Source organism: Hemicordylus capensis, chromosome 3, assembly GCF_027244095.1.
Source record: "Hemicordylus capensis ecotype Gifberg chromosome 3, rHemCap1.1.pri, whole genome shotgun sequence".
Lineage (NCBI taxonomy): Eukaryota > Metazoa > Chordata > Lepidosauria > Squamata > Cordylidae > Hemicordylus > Hemicordylus capensis.
Genome location: NC_069659.1, coordinates 252,133,395 through 252,153,289, shown reverse-complemented (window position 1 = coordinate 252,153,289; position 19,895 = coordinate 252,133,395). Strand labels below are relative to the sequence as shown.

The 19,895-nt window shown below is 42.5% G+C and overlaps 1 protein-coding gene across 2 annotated transcripts in view; it reads left to right on the top strand.

The window, feature by feature from the left end:
• Positions 1-19,895, top strand: part of DPYSL4 (dihydropyrimidinase like 4) — a 53,750-nt gene that overhangs the window by 18,673 nt on the left and 15,182 nt on the right. For both annotated transcript variants that reach the window (XM_053310301.1, XM_053310302.1), the window contains exons 4-11: positions 81-245; positions 2,087-2,148; positions 2,288-2,368; positions 8,634-8,702; positions 10,071-10,191; positions 14,129-14,285; positions 16,134-16,275; positions 18,660-18,830. In XM_053310301.1, the coding sequence (XP_053166276.1) occupies positions 81-245; positions 2,087-2,148; positions 2,288-2,368; positions 8,634-8,702; positions 10,071-10,191; positions 14,129-14,285; positions 16,134-16,275; positions 18,660-18,830 (968 nt within the window). The remainder of the gene's footprint in view (positions 1-80; positions 246-2,086; positions 2,149-2,287; positions 2,369-8,633; positions 8,703-10,070; positions 10,192-14,128; positions 14,286-16,133; positions 16,276-18,659; positions 18,831-19,895) is intronic.

Here is a 19,895-nt window from a genome sequence, read left to right as displayed (position 1 = left end):
GTATCTATACCCTGAAATAAAGATCTTCATTCATGTGCCAGGCAAGTAAATCCTTTCTGATGCATTAATTACTTCTCCAGTTGACCATGTCTTCCCTGAATCTGGAGCAAACCTGTTGACTGCCTACGACCAGTGGCGAGAGTATGCTGACAGCAAAGCTTGCTGTGATTATTCTCTGCACATTGACATCACACGTTGGCATGAAAGCATCAAAGAAGAGTTGGAGGCTCTTGTCAAAGATAAAGGTAAAGAAACAAACAACACTTATGGGAACAAAAGACTGGACAGCATTTGTATATCACATCTTTCTAGTTGCAAAAAAACCCTCCCAAACAACCCATCTTGGAAGGCAAAGATTCCTCCAGATGTCGCTCGTAATATTATGCAAAAGAATATTTTAGCTTTATGGGAGAAATTCATACATAATAAATGGGAGAAACTTACTATAGCTACCTTTGTTCCTGAATGTCCCATGTCATACTACTTGGTGTTTCTCCTCCATTAGTAGGTGTTCTTTTCATGCTTTTTGGTGGATTTGGGATTCGTTGTAGTGTAATGCAATGTTATAAAGAGGCTACAACTGGGTATTAAATGTTTTTATCATTGGTGTTTTGTATAATACAAAATGGTTCAATAGAAATTAAATATTCAACAAATGTTATCAAATCAGTCAATATTAATTATTGGAATTCTGGCAGACTGGTGGTCAACACCTCCTAACTTAAGGATTATTCAAGTGACACGATTAGGCATTTAAATGGCTTTGGCATAAATGTGGTGGATTGAGGCCCTGTTAGGCTGAGTGGGTTTTGGAATATCAAGAGAAGGTCTTGATATCCTGTCCCCTCACACACACACACACACACACACACACACACACACACACACACACACACACTGCTGGGTGCCATCTTCAGTAGGAGCATCAAGTTGCTCCCTAGAATATCCTCCATATGGGCATACATCCAAGACGGCTTCTTAATATATGGGGAATTTCTAAGCAGCAACCTGATTGCTCCAGTTTCTCTTGTCACTATTGTCGCCACGGCTGCTGTGGCAATACAGTTTTTGCTAGAGTTGTGTACAGGGAGAAAAATTGGATCTGATACTAATCTGATTTAGGCGGTTATTATATTCTTTGATACAAATGGCAGCCTGCTTTGAATTAATCTGCATCGTATCGGAGCTAATAGATCATCCATGGGAAATCACAGAAATACCTGTAATTTATTTATTTTTTAATGATAGGATGAGGATATGTACCTTCCCCCTTTACCATTTCTGCTTTATTTGGATGCTTGGAGATGTGGTAGTCCCTTCTGAGAGGACCTTCCCCCCACCCCCACCCCTGCCCGCCTGCCACTCCAGCTTGAAGATCAATGGGTTATTCAAAGCACTAAACAGAATAACATTGCATTTGCAAAGGGGACAGTTTTCATTGATCCCTATTTCTCCCTGTTTTCCCTGTTGCAACCTGAAAATTTGTCCTGAATGTCTTAAATGGCATTACGGGTTCACATCAGAGTGGTCTAAGTCATGATGTGACTTTCCCACACCTTGTGATTCACCTTGACATGGGGGGAAAACATCGATGGCAACTGACAGCTTTATGTAGCATAGCTGGATAACTCAAATGTAGCAGTGTGAAATATCAATCATATTTCACAGAAGCAGGAGGTATTTTCCAGATCTATTAATCAGATTCAGTTTCGCCTTTTCAGTAACTGTGCCATTCATGTATCAAGAGTTGCAAGATAAATATGACCACTGCAGTTATGTTTACCGGACATACTTCTTGAAAACAAGAGTTTAATTCTGTGAGATTTTCCTCAGATATTCTGATCTGAATCATATCTGTATCCTTCTAGACTTCTGCTCTTAAACCCATTATTTGGAAGTAAGTTCCATTGATCTCAGTATGATTTACTTAAGTAAGCAAGATAGGGATAGATTGGATTCAGCTTTGTTTTTCCAGTCCAAGCCTAAAATGTTAACTAGCTTTGACAATAAACTAGCTAGGCTGCATAATTCGAAACTGGTGGTCTTTTCAATTGTAATCATTTATTCACTTCTGGTTTTTTTAAAGGTGTGAACTCTTTTCTTGTTTTCATGGCTTATAAAGACAAACTCCAGTGCACTGATGCTCAGGTAATACAGATATGAAAAGAAAACCAATGTCCAAGTACACTTTGATATAAAATTTTAAACCTTATCAGACACTAGTTCTCTCTCTCTCTCTCTCTCTCTCTCTCTCTCTCTCTCTCTCTCTCTCTCTCTCCCCTAACAGATGTACGAGATATTCAGCATTATTCGAGATCTGGGTGCCATTGCCCAAGTACATGCTGAAAATGGAGACATCATTGATGAGGTAGAATAAATGCTTACGTCAGTTAGTATTTGTTTTCCATTTCAAATAAAAAGTAGCTGCTTTGTGTTCCTCTGGCAGAAAAATGGCCCATTTCGTATGCCTGGAAAACTATATAGTTCATCAACCAGGTGCTTGGGGCACAGTTCTTTCCCCTGCCCCTCTCTCCTGAGCCTGAAGACTCTTACGTGCATTTGGTCCCACAATACCAATGGATGTTGCCAGTAGGACACTCCTTGTAAGCCGGCTTTGACAGTTTTCAAGGCAGAAGCAATTGCTGGTGCTGGCCAGCTTCAGTATGTTCCTTCGGTTCCTCTTCATTGGTACTGTTTTTTGCTCTTCTTCCAAGTCTGAAGGCGCCTATTTGGGCTTGATTCTGTGGCATATGCACATACATTTTTTTTGCAGGCCTGCACAGCATAAGGCCTGTGGGCCAGATCAGGCCGGTGAGGACTTTTTTGCTAGCCCACAGGTAGGAATATCTTCCAGCAATAGCAAGAGCCATGAAGAGCTCTTGGCCTGTCCTGCTGATGAGCAACTGCAGCTCAGTGCAATTGGCTTTTTGAAATCAGATGTCCCCTGCCTCTGGGATGGAGCCCACATGTACTATTCCTCTTCCCCCTTGCCTTATCCCCTGACTCCATTCTGGGGCTGGCATGAAGTGCCCCACTGACAGACAGATATGACAAATATTTATGTACGGATGTCCCTCACCAACCGTAAGGGTTCCATTCCACAAAAACCTTGCGGTTGGCAAAGCATGGAAGTCAATGGGGAAAGGAGGGTTAGAGGAACCGTGACCACGAAATCACATAAAAAATAAAGGGAAAATGCTGGGGGGAACCCCCTCTAAAATCACCAAAATTCAACAGGAAAGAGCAGATTGAGCCCCTTGAAAACCCCTGACCCCCCCCCCCAAAACAACCTCTCAAGTGCACTTTAAAATCACCAGGAGTCAGCAAGGATCAGCAAGGGTCACCATGAATCAGCAAGGGTTGCCAAGAGTCACCAAGTGGAATGAGTAGATTGAGCCCCTTGAAAATCCCTACACACACACCCCCCCCAACCTCTCAAGTGCACTTTGAAATCACCAGGAGTCAGCAGAACACAACAAATCTTAATGAGGAGCTTTCCCTACCTGTCAGCCATGCAGATGGTCAGGATCATCATTCAGCATTCTCCTCAGCATCCTGACCATCTGCATGGATGCTGAGAAGCGTAGGAGGGATGTGGTGTGTTGAAATCAGTGGGAAGGGGGTTGTGAGAGGGGTGAGGTGGGTGGGGAGCGTAGGGGTGGCTCATGGGGGGTTAAGGGGAAGAGGGGGTACCAGCACCCTCCTCCGATGATGACAATGCACCCTCTGTTGCAGGCACAGGTGCTCCCTGAACTGCCAAGCTGTACTCCCTTGAAGATGCTCAGGAGGGTCAGCTGTGCCATCTTCTTCTGGAGGTCTTTTGAACCTCTGAGTAGGGCCGGACCAGGTCATTCAGTCCCCTGCTGAATGCCAGGCTGTGCTGCATGAAGGGGTCATGCAGGGGTCTGCTGCATGCTCTGAGGCATGTTTCAGGAACCGGTTATCTTCTCCTTTGTCAACTTTGCTGTGGCCCTGCTGTCTTCCTCCCTTCCTCCTCTTCACCCTCTTCCTCCTGATCATTGGGGGATTTGATCAGGGCCTCAAGGTCTTGCTCTGTGAGCTCCTCATAGTGTGACTCCAGGAACTCAGCAACTTCAGCCGGCTTGATGCCCTCCATGCCCTCGCCACCAAGTTGCCTGGCACGAGCCCCAATCCTCCTGACACTGGCACAGCAGTGTTGTCCCTCACAGCCTCCTTCCACACCTTCCTCCAGCAGGCATTCAGGGTGCTGCATCCATCTCCTCCTTGATAATGGTCAAGGCATGGGCAATGTTGTAGCCCTTCCAGGCTTCCTTCAGAGTCATGTTGGGGTTTCCATCCATCAGGTTTGCTATGTGCTCAAAGTTCTGCCTGATGTAAAGCCTGTGTGATGCCCTGGTCTATTGGCTGGATGAGGGATGTGGTAGTTGGAGGCATGAACACCACTTCCACGTCGGGGTGGGCAAGCAGCAGTCCGGAGGATGCCCTGGGGCATTGTCCAAGTGCAGCAGTGTCTTGAAGGCCAAGTTTGGTATGTAGATTCTCTGGTAGCAAATGAGAGTGGATTCATGGTTTGTATTGAAAATCTCATTTGCTACCAGAGAATCTACACTCATAACACCTCAGAAACAACAGAACCCTGGCACCCTCTGTTTACTACACCGCAACTTGCTCTGGGCCACCCTAGTGCCCCCCAAGTGCAATTATGGGGCTACTGAAGCCTACATGATTCCCTATGGAGAAAAACCTTAAAGATGTGTAAACTTCAACAAATCACCAAAAATCAGCCCTCTGCCCAAATCCTTTGAAAAAATTCTGGTAACTTCCTTGCTCCCCTTGGGCACTACCACCAACCCCACACCACTCTAGGCTACCCCTCCCCCCCCCCCCGACATGAAGCGATACATAGCACGAAAGAGCCAGCCCTGACTTCAAAGATATTTGGAAACCGTAAAGTCACCCAAAGGTCACATAATAAGATTAATGGCTAAGAATAGACTTGAACTTGGCTCTCCGCAACACTCTAACCCCTGTACCAAATTAATGGCAGTCCTAACCAGACTTTGCGTGTACCATGAACAATGTGCATGGTTATAACCCAGGAAGCCTGGCCCTCATGGTTAAATTGATTTTAAAATATGCTATCCGCAAGGACAGTGCTTAGTCCTATTCAGGCATTTAAAACAAAACAAAACACCTTCTTTTTAAAAATTGCAGATGTTTTAAAACCCTCATCTGGAGTAATGATTTTTTACGCCCGAGTAGAATTTTCTATTCCTGAGTAGTCCCATTGGTTACATTACATCCCCCAGCTTTTTCAGGCCATAGAACCCACAATAATTTAACATTTCACTCCAGGGGAGTGTAGCGGTGACCCCCCACATCCCCCAAGCATGGCACCTGTGTGACTCGATGACTCTCTGAGAATGTGAGTTCTCAACTAAGAAAAATGAACACGTCAAACCCCACACTAATGAGGATCCATACTTCAACAACTCAGTTCTCAGCATTTCAACTGGAAGGGCACACTGTGACTGACCTAAAGGCAATCTGGGAGCTCGTCAAGTGCATTCTACAGGCCAGTCACCCATAATCATCGCATTTTTTTTTAATTTCTTGTCGGATGCACAAGCTTCCTGGGTACACACAATACCAACGTCTTCTGTCCATCCGAGCCAAACATCCATTCTGTCCATCCAAGTGCTTCCCCCTGTGGAAGTGGTTGCATCTCTGGGGGCATGTCTTGGTTGTTGTGTTACACAGGTCAACCTCTTGTTCAGGAGAGCCTCTGCCAGCTATAAATTGGGGAGGAATTTATTCCTCACCACAATTCTCTGAGGTCAGGTTCAGATGAACATTGCACTTCACACACAAGAACAGCAGGTCTGTGGCAAGAACACACTTGCCCTGATGTCACTGGTGGATGTGCACATCTTGGCACATCTTTTAATCACGTGTCATATTTTTATTAATAACATAAATGTCATGACTGGTGAGGGCCCATGTGGTTATATTGTATGCCAGAGTCCAGGCAAGCGTTTGACAACAAGAGCATAGGGACAGTGCAGTGGTTTGCTTGTTTACATTTGCTTGTTTACAGAATTTGAGGGATGAGTTAGATCTTCCTGTGCTGGACAGGGTTACACTCTCCTAGAAGGAGCAGGTACGGAGCTTGGGAGTACTCCTGGACCCAGACCTCACCCTGGTATCTCAGGTGGAGGCCATGGCCAGGAGTCCTTTATATCAGCTTTGGCTGATTCAATAGCTACATCCATTCCTTGAAAAGAATGCCCTCAAAACAGTGGTACATCAGCTGGTAACCTCCAGGCTTGACTATTGCAATGTGCTCTATGTGGGGCTGCCTTCGTATGCAGTTTGGAAACAGACTGGTCTCTGGGGTAACCTGGAGAGACCATATTATGCCTGTTTTGAAACAGTTGCACTGGCTGCCAGTATGTTTCTGGACAAAATACGAAAGTGCTGGTTATTACCTTTAAAGCCCTGAATGGCTTAGGTACAGATTACCTTAGAGAGCACCACCTTCTGCATGATCCCCACCGAACATTAAGGTCATCTGAGGAGGTCCATCTCCAGTTACCACCAGTACATCTGGTGCCACTCAAAAGCTGGCCTTCTCTGTAACTGCTCCTGGGCTGTGGAATGCACTCCTGGCAGAAATCCGTAGTTTGAGTTCATTGTTGGCCTGACCTTCCAGGGTTTTTAAACTGTTTTAATTATTAATGGTTTTATACTGTCTTTAAATTGTTCTGTAATGATTGTTTTTAAAAGGATTGATTTGTGGGTTTTATTTTTGTTGTTTTGCACTGCCCAGAGCTGCTTGGATGGAGTGCTATATACATGAAATGAAATGAAATGAAATAAATAAATAAATAGATAAATACACACCTTTAAACAGCTGGGGGTGGAAGTCCACCCCCAAATCCAAATGAGGGTTAAAAGTATTCCTAAAGGTAGGTCTAGAAGTCCTGTCCTTGTATGTCACCCATAATCACTCACCCCTAGCTCTGTGCTGCTCATGGTTAGAGCGGCATTCATCTGAAGAAGTGAACACAGTAACCTTGATGGCGGGCGCTTACACCTACAGGCTAGAATTTTGAACTGGAACTGGCGAAACGGAAGTTCAAATCCTGAGTTGCCATGAAAATCACACGGTGACTCTGGGCCAGTCACTTATCTTTCAGCCTAACCTACCTCACAAGTCGTTGTGAGGATAAACATAACATGTACATTGCTCAGAGCTCTTTGAAGGAAGGGTGGAATATGCAGGTGAACCCTGTTATCCACAGGCATTCCGTTCCTCCCTACAGCCACGGAACAGATAACAGAACTGTGGACAACGGCATTAAAGTCAATGTGAATGGGGTGGATAGGTTCCTGAATGCGCAAATTGGGGGGACCGGTGAAAAACAGCAAGATAAACTGCCTTACCATGCTCCAGCTGTCCAGGAGTGCCACCACTCAAGGACCAATTGCCCCATTTTTGCAGGGGGAAATGTTGTTTTCTTTAAAAATGAGCCACAAAATGCTTCTTTTCTCTCAAAATGGTGAGAACCCCCACAGATACGCGACATTAACCACACAGATACAGGAAATTAACTCCTTTTTGCTGGTTTTTTTTCATGTATGCCATGATCAGGTGTCAGTTACCTGACCTTGGACATGCGAAACCGTGGATGTTGGGTCCGTGGATAGCGAGGTTTTCTTGTAAATATAATTAATAAGTGTGTAAGTAAGTAAATGTGGTATATTAATATCATCAGTTAAATTTCTTGTTTAAAATTGGATGGTGTCTATTCTGTTTTTAATATATATATTTAGGATATTTTTTACAAAAACCTTCTTACAAAGTAAAAGATTTAATGAACATCCCTTGTAACGAATTCAGCACATTTCTTAAGGACTGTTTGCTGTAAGCCTCAGTAGGGCAAACTGCAACATAAATCTGTCTTCCACAAATTGAAATCCTGGGAGAAGAGCTTCTGAACAGCAGCAGTGCCCTTCTGGGACTTTGATGCGGAAGATGGGGAAAGGATGTTAGAAAGACAGTTGTTTATACATATGTAATCAGCTAGAAATGTATATCAGAGCTACATGACACCTTGTTTTTGTTCATTGGACAACTTTCACTTTCTGTCATCAGCTTTATTTTCACATGGTCTCCTTAGTGCAATCCTTTGCCCTAAGATAGGGTACCTAGAACATCTTTGAAAGATGGCTGCTCTTCTCTTTTCTGGTAAACCACCAAGAAAGAAGATTTCCAAGTCAACTTGCTCTGTTGTTTTGCTGCCCCTATAATGAGGAGGCTTGTGGTGAACTGCTCTGATTTCAGTGGTTATAGATGGCTTTTTAAAAGATCCACAAACCAAAGTCAGGCAATTCTTTTATTGGGGGAGATACAAATCCGTAAGGAGTGAACTTTCCTGTTTCTTGTGGCTTTCTGCTTTCAGACACTCTGTAGTTGGTCCAAATAAAAGCATTGCCCTACTTTGGTTTGTGGATATTTTTTTCTTTTGGATGAACAAGGCTGCCTATGAAGATTTTTAAAAATAGCATTCTACAGTTCAAATTAGTCTCCAGATATACTGTTTGTGCTGCTTATTTATTGTTTCTTTCATATTTCTCCATTAATTTAGGAGCAAAAAAGACTATTGGATCTTGGGATTATTGGTCCAGAGGGACATGTTCTCAGTCATCCAGAAGAGGTAATAATAAGTAGGTCCCATGGAATTATTGGTATCTCAGTAAAATTAGATTAAATATTACCAAGTGTTAATTCCACATTTAAAATGATCCCTTTTACTGAGCTATTGCAAAATGTACAAGGCTTCAACTTTCCAAAAGCTCTTTTTCAAGATGCAAAAGATGAGCAAGATTAAGTGCTAAACTACAAACTCAGAAACATCAAATGGTACAATCCTGCTAGGACTATACTACTGACTAAAGCTAGGGGTCATGCTGGAATACTCGCACACACAAAATTGTCCTTCCATTGTCCATGTGGAAAACTAACGTATCAGGAAAAACGGATCTTGTCTACCTTCCCCCTGACATGCTAGTTTTCTGTGCCCAGGGAACCTTTTAGCTAGGGGATCACTGAAATATGTGATTCTCCACCTACAATATGAAGTGGTGCATTCCAGGATGGGCTGTGCTATGTTCTATAGCTGCACATTTGAATAGGCCCTATGAAAGAAGTCACTTTGGTCCTATAAATAGTTTTGTTTACTTTTAAGTGTGTCCCATTCTCCAGACAACTCCCATGATTGTGGGCGTCTTCACCATATTCTTCTTCAAAAGTCCTGTGATGAATAATTCTGATTATACATCCCACTCTGGATGTTCCTTGTGCTCACAGGAGCAATAATATGCAATGGAGTTAGGTGTCACCATTAATGTCAAAGTCGGAGGCAGTTATGCATTGAAGTTGATAGGGAAGTTGATAGGGAAGTCCACTTGACCAGAGTCCAAGTTATAAATTGAGTCCAAGTCCAAGTTATGCATTGAAGTTGATAGGGAAGTCCACTTGACCAGAATTCTGTGTGTGCATCATAGCTTTGGCTAAGAATCACAGATATTGCAAGGTATCAAGTTTTGAATGAAATCAATATAATGATTTCTGTCATTATGTCTTTCTGTCTCTGTCTCTCTTGGAGACAGAGATCACAGAACATTAATAGATCTTGAAATAACATATATGTTTAGTGCTTTAGTGATTTGTAATTATAAAGGAATAATCCATTTGCCAATTTAAATGACAAAATTTCTGCTGATTTTAATGGTTTCGGGTGGTACTTAATAAAAACCAAACTTGAGTCTCAGCCTGAAATAATTATTGTCTGACTGAATTATTTATAATTTTAAAAATCAACAATAGAAGGAAAATAAGGCTAACTTCCCATATTTTCCTATAACTGTACCTTTACAGTGAGTGCAATTGGAGAAAAGAAACATCTAATAAACAGTAAGGAGTACAATCCATCATAACTCTGTATTAATCTCTAGGCATAATGATGTTTAGCTTGAAGTGAAATTTTTGAAGACACACACTGATTGTGTTCATGTTTCCCAAGGTTGAAATGGAGGCAGTGTATCGTGCTATTACAATAGCCAAACAAGCCAATTGCCCTTTATATGTCACAAAAGTCATGAGCAAAGGGGCTGCAGATGTCATAGCTCAAGCCAAGCGAAAAGGTAAGCATAATTTTGTATTTCCATATTGCTAAGGACTAGCAACTTGGCTCTGGAAATACTGCTAGTGTAAATCATGCATTTATATCTCATGTATAATGAGATTGTAAAAATGGCCTTTTATTACTAGTCTCTACTGAATAGTAGCTGAGCTGAGTTAAATGTAAAGGATTTTGCACCCTGCTCCAAAAGATTCTGTCCCACTGTCCTACAAATCAGGGCTATTTCATCCAAGACATTTTCCCTACATTAGTGGCAATGTCCATTGAAAAGGAAGTGCATATATAAAAATAGCTGCAAGTTCTTTTAAAATACGGGAAAGCAGGGTCTTGATCTCATGTTGGATGCACTTCCTTTGATTTTATTGAGCAATGATATTTGTATCTAACTCTTATTCTGTGGAACTCAGGTTGTCATACATGGGGTCTCAATTGGTGCATCCATAGTCAAGTACAAAATGTAGCATTAGAAGCCAGCTTTTGTTATGATGCAGCCTAACTCCTTTATTGGCTGAGAAGCCTTTAAGAAGAGGGGCATATATCAGCTGTCCAGTCTCAGGCCCTTTATTTCTGTTTCAGCAGATATTTTTTGCCATTCGGTTGCTTTGCAAAGTCATGTTTGGCAACAGAGGCTATGCTCAGCATTAGGTTGTTGTCCTAGCATCTTGCATTGATGTTAGAAGAGGCCTGCTCAATGTAGGCCCCCAGCTGTTTTGGGATACAATTCCCATACTCCCCAGCCTCAGTGGCCAATAGCCAGGTATTATGGGAGTTGTAGACCAACATCTGCAGGAGGGCTGAATTTGAGCATTAGAACCACTATATTGGCTCCTATTAGGGCAGGTCTCCACAACTTGCAGCTCACCAAGCCAAATGCAACTCACTGGCCAAGTACTGTGGCCTACCAGGAGCCTACCAGGGGACAAGGAGCCATTTTATTTATGTATTTATATTTATGTAAGCCACTTTGGGAATTTTTGTTGAAAAGCAATATATAAATATCTGTCATATTCACATCCCAGATGCATGACAACCTTGTGTTTGCAGTTCTAGTCAGGCAACAAAAACAGGTGGTTTATTGAGGCCCTGGTGGGCTCTCATACATACACTAGGGGTGTGCACTGAACTGGCTGGTCCGGTTCGGTTTGAGTCCAAACCAGAATGGGCCAGTTTGGTTTGGCCCTCCCTTGAACCCCCCCCCGGTCCGTTCCGAGGGGATTCATGACCTTTAAAAAAAAATTATTTTGAACTTACCCCCTCTGGGGGGGTTCTCTGAGGTGTGTGTGGGGGGTCTGTGATGTTCCCCCTCCCCCCACCAGCCTCCCTTCCTTCCAAAACTAGCCCATTTGGCCATTCTTAGGCCCCTCCCCAGCACGGTGACCATTCTGGAGGTCGTCACACCTTCACAATGGGAACCTCTGTGGGACACACACACCCCACTGCCACCTTGCAGAAATCTCCCAGAGGGGATGAGTTTAAAATTGTTTAAAAAAATTTTTTTTAAGATTTTGGGAGTGGGTTGGGAGTTCAGTTCAGTTTGGTCCAGAGTCAGACTGAACAGGGGGTGGTTCAGTTCAACCCCAAACCCTTGAACCTGTTTGCACATTCCTAACATACACTGTGGGCTCAGCTTGGTTTGCTGGATCACAAATTGTGTAGGCTTGCAACAAAGCATGATAATATGCTGGCACATCAATGGCTGCTCCTCGACCTTAACGCTATTGTGCCCAAGATGTTTAGAAATCACAATTGCCTTACTATTCAGTTCACCATTTCTGAATGGGACAATGAGGGCTCAGGCATTTAAAATCATGAGGCACCACAGTCGTATTTTTCCAGAGGGTCAAGCAAAGACTGTGATAAATTCAGACCTTTCCATGTAACTGGACTGGAAAGTCCATCATGCTGTTTGTGCATCTTCAGAGATGATAGACCTCTGACATATCAAGGCGTTGGAGACAACATCCTGTCATGCTGCTGAGTAATCTTTGGTTACAGCTCAAAGTCTAGAAGCCCTCAGGACAGAAAATGTCATCTTCTATGAAAGGGCATGTGTGTGGTCTGTTCTTGACAAAGCTCTCCAAGTTTGCCTTTCTAGATGGGTTTGTCCCCTAGTGTTGTATCTTCATCAATACTTTAGCATTTAGAAAACCTTTTTCAGCCAGAATTAGCACTTGAGTTAAATGGCACAGGATTGTTTCATCTGATTATCAATTCTTGTTTGCTGGCACAGGTTTTAGGTGGGAAATTGCTTTTTTGGTTTTTAAAAAATCAGATTACTAATCAAGTCAGGCTGATTTTACACCCATAAAGTTAAATTTTGCAGCTTGAATATATTATGCAAATTGAGCAAATTTCTTTTGTTTTTTGCCTCATTTTTCTGCTTCTGCTAGACAACAAAAATGATGCAAAAAACATCATTAAACAGTTTTGGGGTTTTTTTGGAGGGGGAAGGAGCTGTGCTGAGCAGCCCCCTGACCACTGAAAGGCCTGCTTAGCTTCTGAGATTTCACCAGGCATGGCCCAAATATTCTCAAGCTTGTTTTTTTATAGTCATAAGGATTAGAAACTTGGGATTTTAAAATAAAAACCCAATTTCTCAGGATGCTGAACAGTGCACCATTACTACACTTGGACATTGTGTTTGCAGTAAGGTAGAATAGTGGTTCCCAAACTGGGGGCCTCCAGATGTGGATGAACTACAACTCCCATCATCCCAGCCACAATAAATTATAGCTGGGGCTGATGGAAGTTGTAGTTCAGCATCATCTGGAGGCCCTCAGGTTGGGAACCAATGGTGTTGAATACACACAACTCTGTTTTTGGATCAATCTGTTAAGAGCCAAATAAGACACAGTTCCTACTGTTGTGTTTAGCTGAACTTCAGAGTCTTAATGGTGCTTTCAGAAGTTTTAAGCTGCTCTTGCTATTGTGGGGTTTTATTAATTTTACTGATAATTGTATTTCTTCTTTTAATTAATTTTATTCTGACCTTTTTCATCTTGAATTATTGTACACCATGTTGAATGCAGAAGGGTGGTATATAAATAAAATGAAGTAAATACACACATTCACAAGATAAGAGATATGGTGTCTTGTCTCCATTGTGCTTGTCTTTTTTTAAAAAAATCTAAAAGTAATGCACAGGAAACAACTATTAATTTGGATTGAGTCTCTAGAAACATTACAGTTGAGTTTGCTATTCTTAGTGGGCACCTGTTTTCCTGTAAGTGAACAATCACAACTTAGAGGAAGCATACTGGCTGCTGGTTTTGTTTGTTTGTTTGTTTGTTTGTTTGTTTGTTTTGCTATACTGAGTCTGACCAACAAGGCTGTGCTTCCAAAGGAGTGGTCTTTCTCATATCAGAGTGTGGGTGTGGAATGTCCAAGAATGCAAAAATCATTTGACCATGCATTGTTCCAGTTGCTTTGAAGCTCCTTGAATGGCACGTTTTAAAAAGAGCTATAATTGTCTCTGGGGAAAGCAGCCTAAGGATGCATTTCTGGGGCTAGTTGTCAAGGGACGTGCATGGCTGATGCTGAGAGCGATGGCCCTCCATCTCTCCTCTTTCCCCTTGTTATGCCTAGAAATGCAAAGCACATGGCATGACATCAGAGCCATTCAGAGTTCTGTCCCTTTGCTCCACTTCACTGACTGCTGCTTTCAGAATTGGCAAACTTGCAATGCCTTGCTAGCATATCACTCAGTTTCTATTCCTAGATGTTACTGAGAATGGAGTAACCAATGGAGGAGCCAGGGGAGAAAGTGATGTATGGATTTTTTTAATTTCACATGTGTCCTGAAGTATATGCTTCTGACCTCCATTGGGGGTTTTTCTTCTTGTAACAGTTATTATTATTATTATTTGCTTTGAAGCTCTTCCTTCCCTTTGAGCATTTCCATAGGGATGGTCATGATTGTTGGTTATGTATTTATTTAGGCACAGTTGTGTATGGGGAGCCAATCACAGCCAGTCTTGGTACTGATGGCTCGCATTACTGGAGTAAGAACTGGGCGAAAGCGGCAGCCTTTGTAACATCTCCACCCATTAGCCCAGACCCTACAACACCTGACTATCTCACTTCACTTTTATCATGGTAAGTTCTAAAAGAAAGAATGCTCAAGCCCTGAAATTGACAAATAGAAGATAGTGGGCTGGTATAGGCGTAAAACGGAACCATGGCTAAGCCTCTGAGGCCTGGGAGCATACTTTCCCCTTCCCATACCTGCATGAGCATCCATTTCTGATTTAGGATAGAATAAACCAAGATCATTTGTGACCAGTGTTTCCTGTAACAGGGCTTGCCAAATATTATTGACTATAACTTCCATCATCCACAACTTCAATGGCCTTTAGCTACAGTAGGTATGCTGGGGTAGTCAACAACATCTGGCAAGCCCTGTTAAAGGCAACACTGGTCGTGGTGTCTGAACTAGCCAGTCTGTGTTTAGTCTAACCTACTTACTTGAAATGGACTGTGATCTGTACCCAAGGTCTGAAGTGAGCTACATAGTACAGTTTGCTTCAAGTCAGTAGGTGGGTTCTGAAGACTGCCTGAAGACAGAGTGGGTTCTGAAGACTGCGTGAAAGTGCTTACCAAATAGGAAGAACTGGAGGGCGTGGGGTGTGCACATTCACGTTGGGCATGTCGTGTGAAGCCACTGACATGCCTGGTGACTCACTTCTGTCTCCATTTTTACCAACTTTATCAAGCCAACTTCAAATCCTGGCTACAGATCTCAGCTCGAAGCTGGTCAAAATTGAGGCAGAGCTAGACTTGGACAGGTTCAGACATCTTGCCCAATGGGCGCGCATGCTCCCTCAGCCCTCCAGTTTCTCTCCTTCCAAGTAAGAAGTATTTACAGGTGGCTGTCAGAACTAAGTGTCCCCCCACAAGTCTTTTTGATATCCTATGCCCCCCCTTTTTTCATATGAGGAAAAAGAGTGAATGTATTCCATTGATTCATATGAGGGAAGAGGAAAAGGACTCAGTGGGTTGCCACAGCAAAGGCCCCTAGTCTGAGTACTGTGTAAGACAAACTATATACCATGACAGTAATGACTCTCACATACTGGAGATATAATCTTGAGTTTTTCACACATTGGCACATTAATCACATGGATTTTATGCACTGTATCAAAGCGCCATAGACACACACGGTGGGAAGTACTCGACTATATTTCTGAATATCCTTTTTTAATTATTATTGCTCACATTTCTATCCCACATCTTCTCCGAGGAGCTCAGGGTGGCATACATGAATTATCACTTTCTATCCTCACAAAAACCTTGTGAGGTTGCTTAGGTTGAAAGATAGTAACTGGCCCCAAATCACCCTCTGAACCCTATAGCTGAGCTAGGGTTGGCACCTGAGTTGCCTCTGCCCCTAGCCCAACACTCTACCTGTGGATGCTATGAACTTCTAGATGCAGGTTTGATTCCAGAGAACCATTTTACAGGGATTTTGAAAATAATTTTACTCAAACCCAAACTGTTCCTTGCACTGCATCTCAGACATTTCCAAGGTAGGGTAGTTTTTCTTAAGTCTTTTGCTAATGTGATTGGAATAGCAATGGTAAAGTCACTGGGCATGTAGGTCTCTCCCTATATGTATTTGGATGGAGCCCCAGATAAATGCAGATGATCTTTCTTTTTTCAGACTGTTAGATGCTGTGACACTCACCTTGTCACGTTATATTAGTTATGTCTACACAGTAATCAATGTGACAGAGTCAGACTGATTATGAACATGAACTTGGCAGTTTGTTTCTTGTATTGCTTCTGTTCACCTCTACTGTAACCTTTAAAATTATTTTTAAAACCATATATTGGTTTTTCCTATAACCTATTCAGAACTGACACAAGGATGTCTATTAAGTCAGCTTATATACCAGAAGAGGCCCACTATTTTTAATGATTCCATTTGCTACTTGTCTTAATCAGCGGGGATCTCCAGGTGGTAGGCAGTGCCCACTGCACCTTCACCACAGCACAGAAAGCAGTCGGAAAGGATAACTTCACCCTTATTCCTGAAGGGACAAACGGCATTGAAGAAAGAATGTCCATCATTTGGGAGAAATGTGTGGTAGGTTTAGCAAAATGAAGTGTGCTCTAAAATGCAAGAGTGAAGTTTTTGACATGACTGGATAGTCTAGTCATCTCAGTGTGTGTCATTGTTTATGCTAGCTCCAAGGCTCTCCGACTGGATCCCCAAATGATGTTAGACTACAACTCCCATCATACTCAACCAAAATGGCCTCGACTATGTGGCTGGGGATGATGAGATGCTGTGATGGTGAGATGCCAGTGGCATCTGGGGACCAGTGTTTGAGAATCCCTGAGCTAGTGGCTTTCAAATAGCGGGTGCCATGTCCGTGCTGGAGCCACACACAAATACTTGGGATGAGTGCCTCCACAGCAGGAAGCTGCATGCCGCAGAGGAAAGCAGGTAAGGACCTGATCTCCTCTTATTTAAAGATCCCACACACTGCTCCCCTCCCTGCAGTACCAAACCAGTGCGCAAACCTCCGTTCGTGCACATCTCTACTGGTCATTACCTATAAAGCCCTGCTTAGGTCTAGGGTACTTAAGAGACCGCCTTCTTTGACATGAACTCTGCTGTCTGTTGGACACTGCCCAGAATCTTCAGATAGGGTGGAATAGAAATTAAATAAACAAACAAACAAATAAATAAATGATCATCTGGGGAGGTCCGATTATGGTTAGTGGCGTCTCAGAGCTGGGCCTTCTCTGTGGCTGCCCCAGGGCTTTGGGATGCACTCCCTGTTAAAATAAGAGCTTCTCCATCTCTGATTTTTAAAAGACCTTTAAGACACACCTGTTTTCTCAGGCTTTTAATTTAAATTAATTATAAATGTTTTAATCATTTTATTCTGTGAAATTATTTTTATTGTTTTACTCTGTGAACTGTTTTAAATTGTTTTATTCTGAGAAAGTGTTTTAATTGTTTTTGTTTTTATATTGTGACTCGAATTGTGTACACCGCCTAGAGATGTATATATCAGGGGGTATATAAATATGATGGATGGATAGATAATAAAAGCCAGGACAATTTTTTTTTAAAAAGTCTCCAACTGACACCAAAAAGACATAGGCACATAGGAAGTGGTCTCCTTCCCATTGGTCCATCTAGCTCAGTATTGTCTGCATAGACTGGCAGCAACTTCTCCAAGGGTTGAGGCAGGAGTCTCTCTCAGCCCTATTTTGGAGTTGTCAGGGAGGGAACTTGCAACCTTCTGCATGCAAGCATGCAGGTGCTCTTCCCAGAGCAGCCCCATCCCCTAAAGGAAACACCTAACAGTGCTCACATGTAGTTCCCCATTTAAATGCAAACCAGGGCTGACCCTGCTTAGCAAAGGGGACAGTTGTCATTCTTGCTACCACAAGATCAGACACCATTGTGGGTGCCAGCTAAGTCTCCTAGAGGAGAGCTTTCTATAGCTCCGGTGCCACAACCGGGAAGGCCCCCTGTCCCTTTGTCAGCCACTTTACCTCAGATGGCTGGAACATCCCAGAATAGGTCTCTGAAGATGATCACAGCATTCAGGCAAGTTGATAAGAGGAAAGATGTTCCTTCACATACCCTGACTCTAAGTCATAAAGATCATCTCTTTGAATTATCTTTGGAAATGGACCAAAAGCCAATTACACTCTTTAAATATAAATGAAAAGTGTTCTCAGCAACCAGACCCAGTTAGCAATCTTGCAGCTCTGTTACAGACTAATGTAAGCTTCTGAACAGTCTAAAAGGCAGCTCCACATATGACACATGGGACTCGTCTAATCTCTAGAGGTTACTGGAGAATTGATAACTATAGCCAGGCAACCTCTGGCTTTTTACGCTGCTGCTATGATTTTATGCTGGTGCTCTCCTGCTCTTTTTATTGTTTATCTGTGATTTTATTGTTTTTATCTGTTTTACAAGATTTGTTACACTCCCTGGGAGGAGTTTTTCCTTTCTGTTTTAAAGACTGAAGGCTGCATAAAAGTTCCTTACTAAAATAAATGTATACAAATTATATGTGATATGATTCAATGCTAGGTTTTTCTGAGCAGTACTCAGATATTGGATATAGACAATTGGAATGTTGTGCAAGACCATAAGAAGAGGCCTGCCCAACAGTGGCCAGTCAAAAACTTCTGGGAAGCCCATAGGCAGGTCATGAAACTAGCAGCCTTTTCCATTGTATCTGATGTCCAGAACCAAATCTCAGTTTTTCAGTGATAATGACAAGCTATTTACAAACTATAGTGCAAACTAAAAAAGGTACGTGGAAAGAAGAATTATGTATTTGTGATTTGATTACAGAATGTGTCAAGAGACTCTGTGATCTCTTTGCATGAAGAAATTGCATGAACTTTAGACTGAGAATTTGAGTTTGCTTTTTTGCAGATTCTCATAGCTTACTATTTTTGAATTCTCTTCTCTCTTTTCCCTCTGATTTCCAGGCAACGGGGAAGATGGATGAAAATGAATTTGTAGCAGTGACTAGTACAAATTCTGCAAAGATTTTCAATTTTTATCCCAGGAAGGGACGGATTGCTGTAGGCTCAGATGCTGATTTGGTTGTTTGGAATCCTAAAGCCACAAAGATTATCTCTGCGAAGACTCACAACTTGGTAAAAGAGAGAAAAAGAAAGAAAGAAAGCAACTTGGTTTCTTTTCACTAAATAAGAAGTTTCATCATTTCTAAAGTTAGGCTAATACTTATGATAGGATGTGATCCAGATATGATGTCTCTGTTTATTTCTATGCTGTGCTTTAAAAAATCCCACCGTTGATCCACAGAGATCTGTGAAGCATCAGGGTTCCCAGAGAGCCTCCCATCCAGGCATTGGCAAGCTCCAGATCTGCTTGGCTTCAGAACAAGAGGCACCTTTGGGCCAGTCTGTAGAGCCAGTCATCCTTTGTATCAAAAATTAAATCTCAGTAGGAGATGAATCCTGCTTTTGATAGCAACTGAAAGTGAATCTGCTATTATTACCATTGTTATAGAAAACATTTGGAGACATGAGCAAGCAGGATGTCTGAACAGAAAGGGACAGAATCCTCTGAAGAACAGAGAGATTTCAAGGCAGAGAGCATTTGACCTAGCTACTTTTTCAGCCCATTGGAAGCTTTACATCCAAGCAATAGAAGCAGGTGTACCATGTGATTTCTTTCTTGCAGTACTCCTATGTCTTTTGGAGATGGTTGACAGGCATGATTTAGTAGGTGAAGCCTTCCCTATTTCTTTTTCTCCATGAAAGAAAGAGCTTCACATGCTGAATTATTGCCTGTCAAGTAGCTGTTTAAAAGTACAGAAGCCTGCTCAGCAATCCTGGAGAATGTGAATGAATGAGAGCCATTCATACATTAAGCAAGTAATATATGTAGTGTACGCTTGGAACATCATACATGAATCTGACAATCATCATAGTCGCTACACAAATTGGCCAGCTAATGCAGGAACATCCAGCTGGTGGCTACATATCTGTTGTTGGACTATGACTCCCATCACCCCCAGCCACAATGGCCAGTAGCCAGGGATTATGGGAGATGTAGCCCAATCACAACTGGAGAACCTGAGGTTGGCCAACCTGAGGTAATATATGCAATTTGCTATGTACACCCTCAGGCTGGGCAGATTCTTCCTTGTCACTTGGGAAACAATGCACATTGACCTGGAAATGTCCACCATTCTC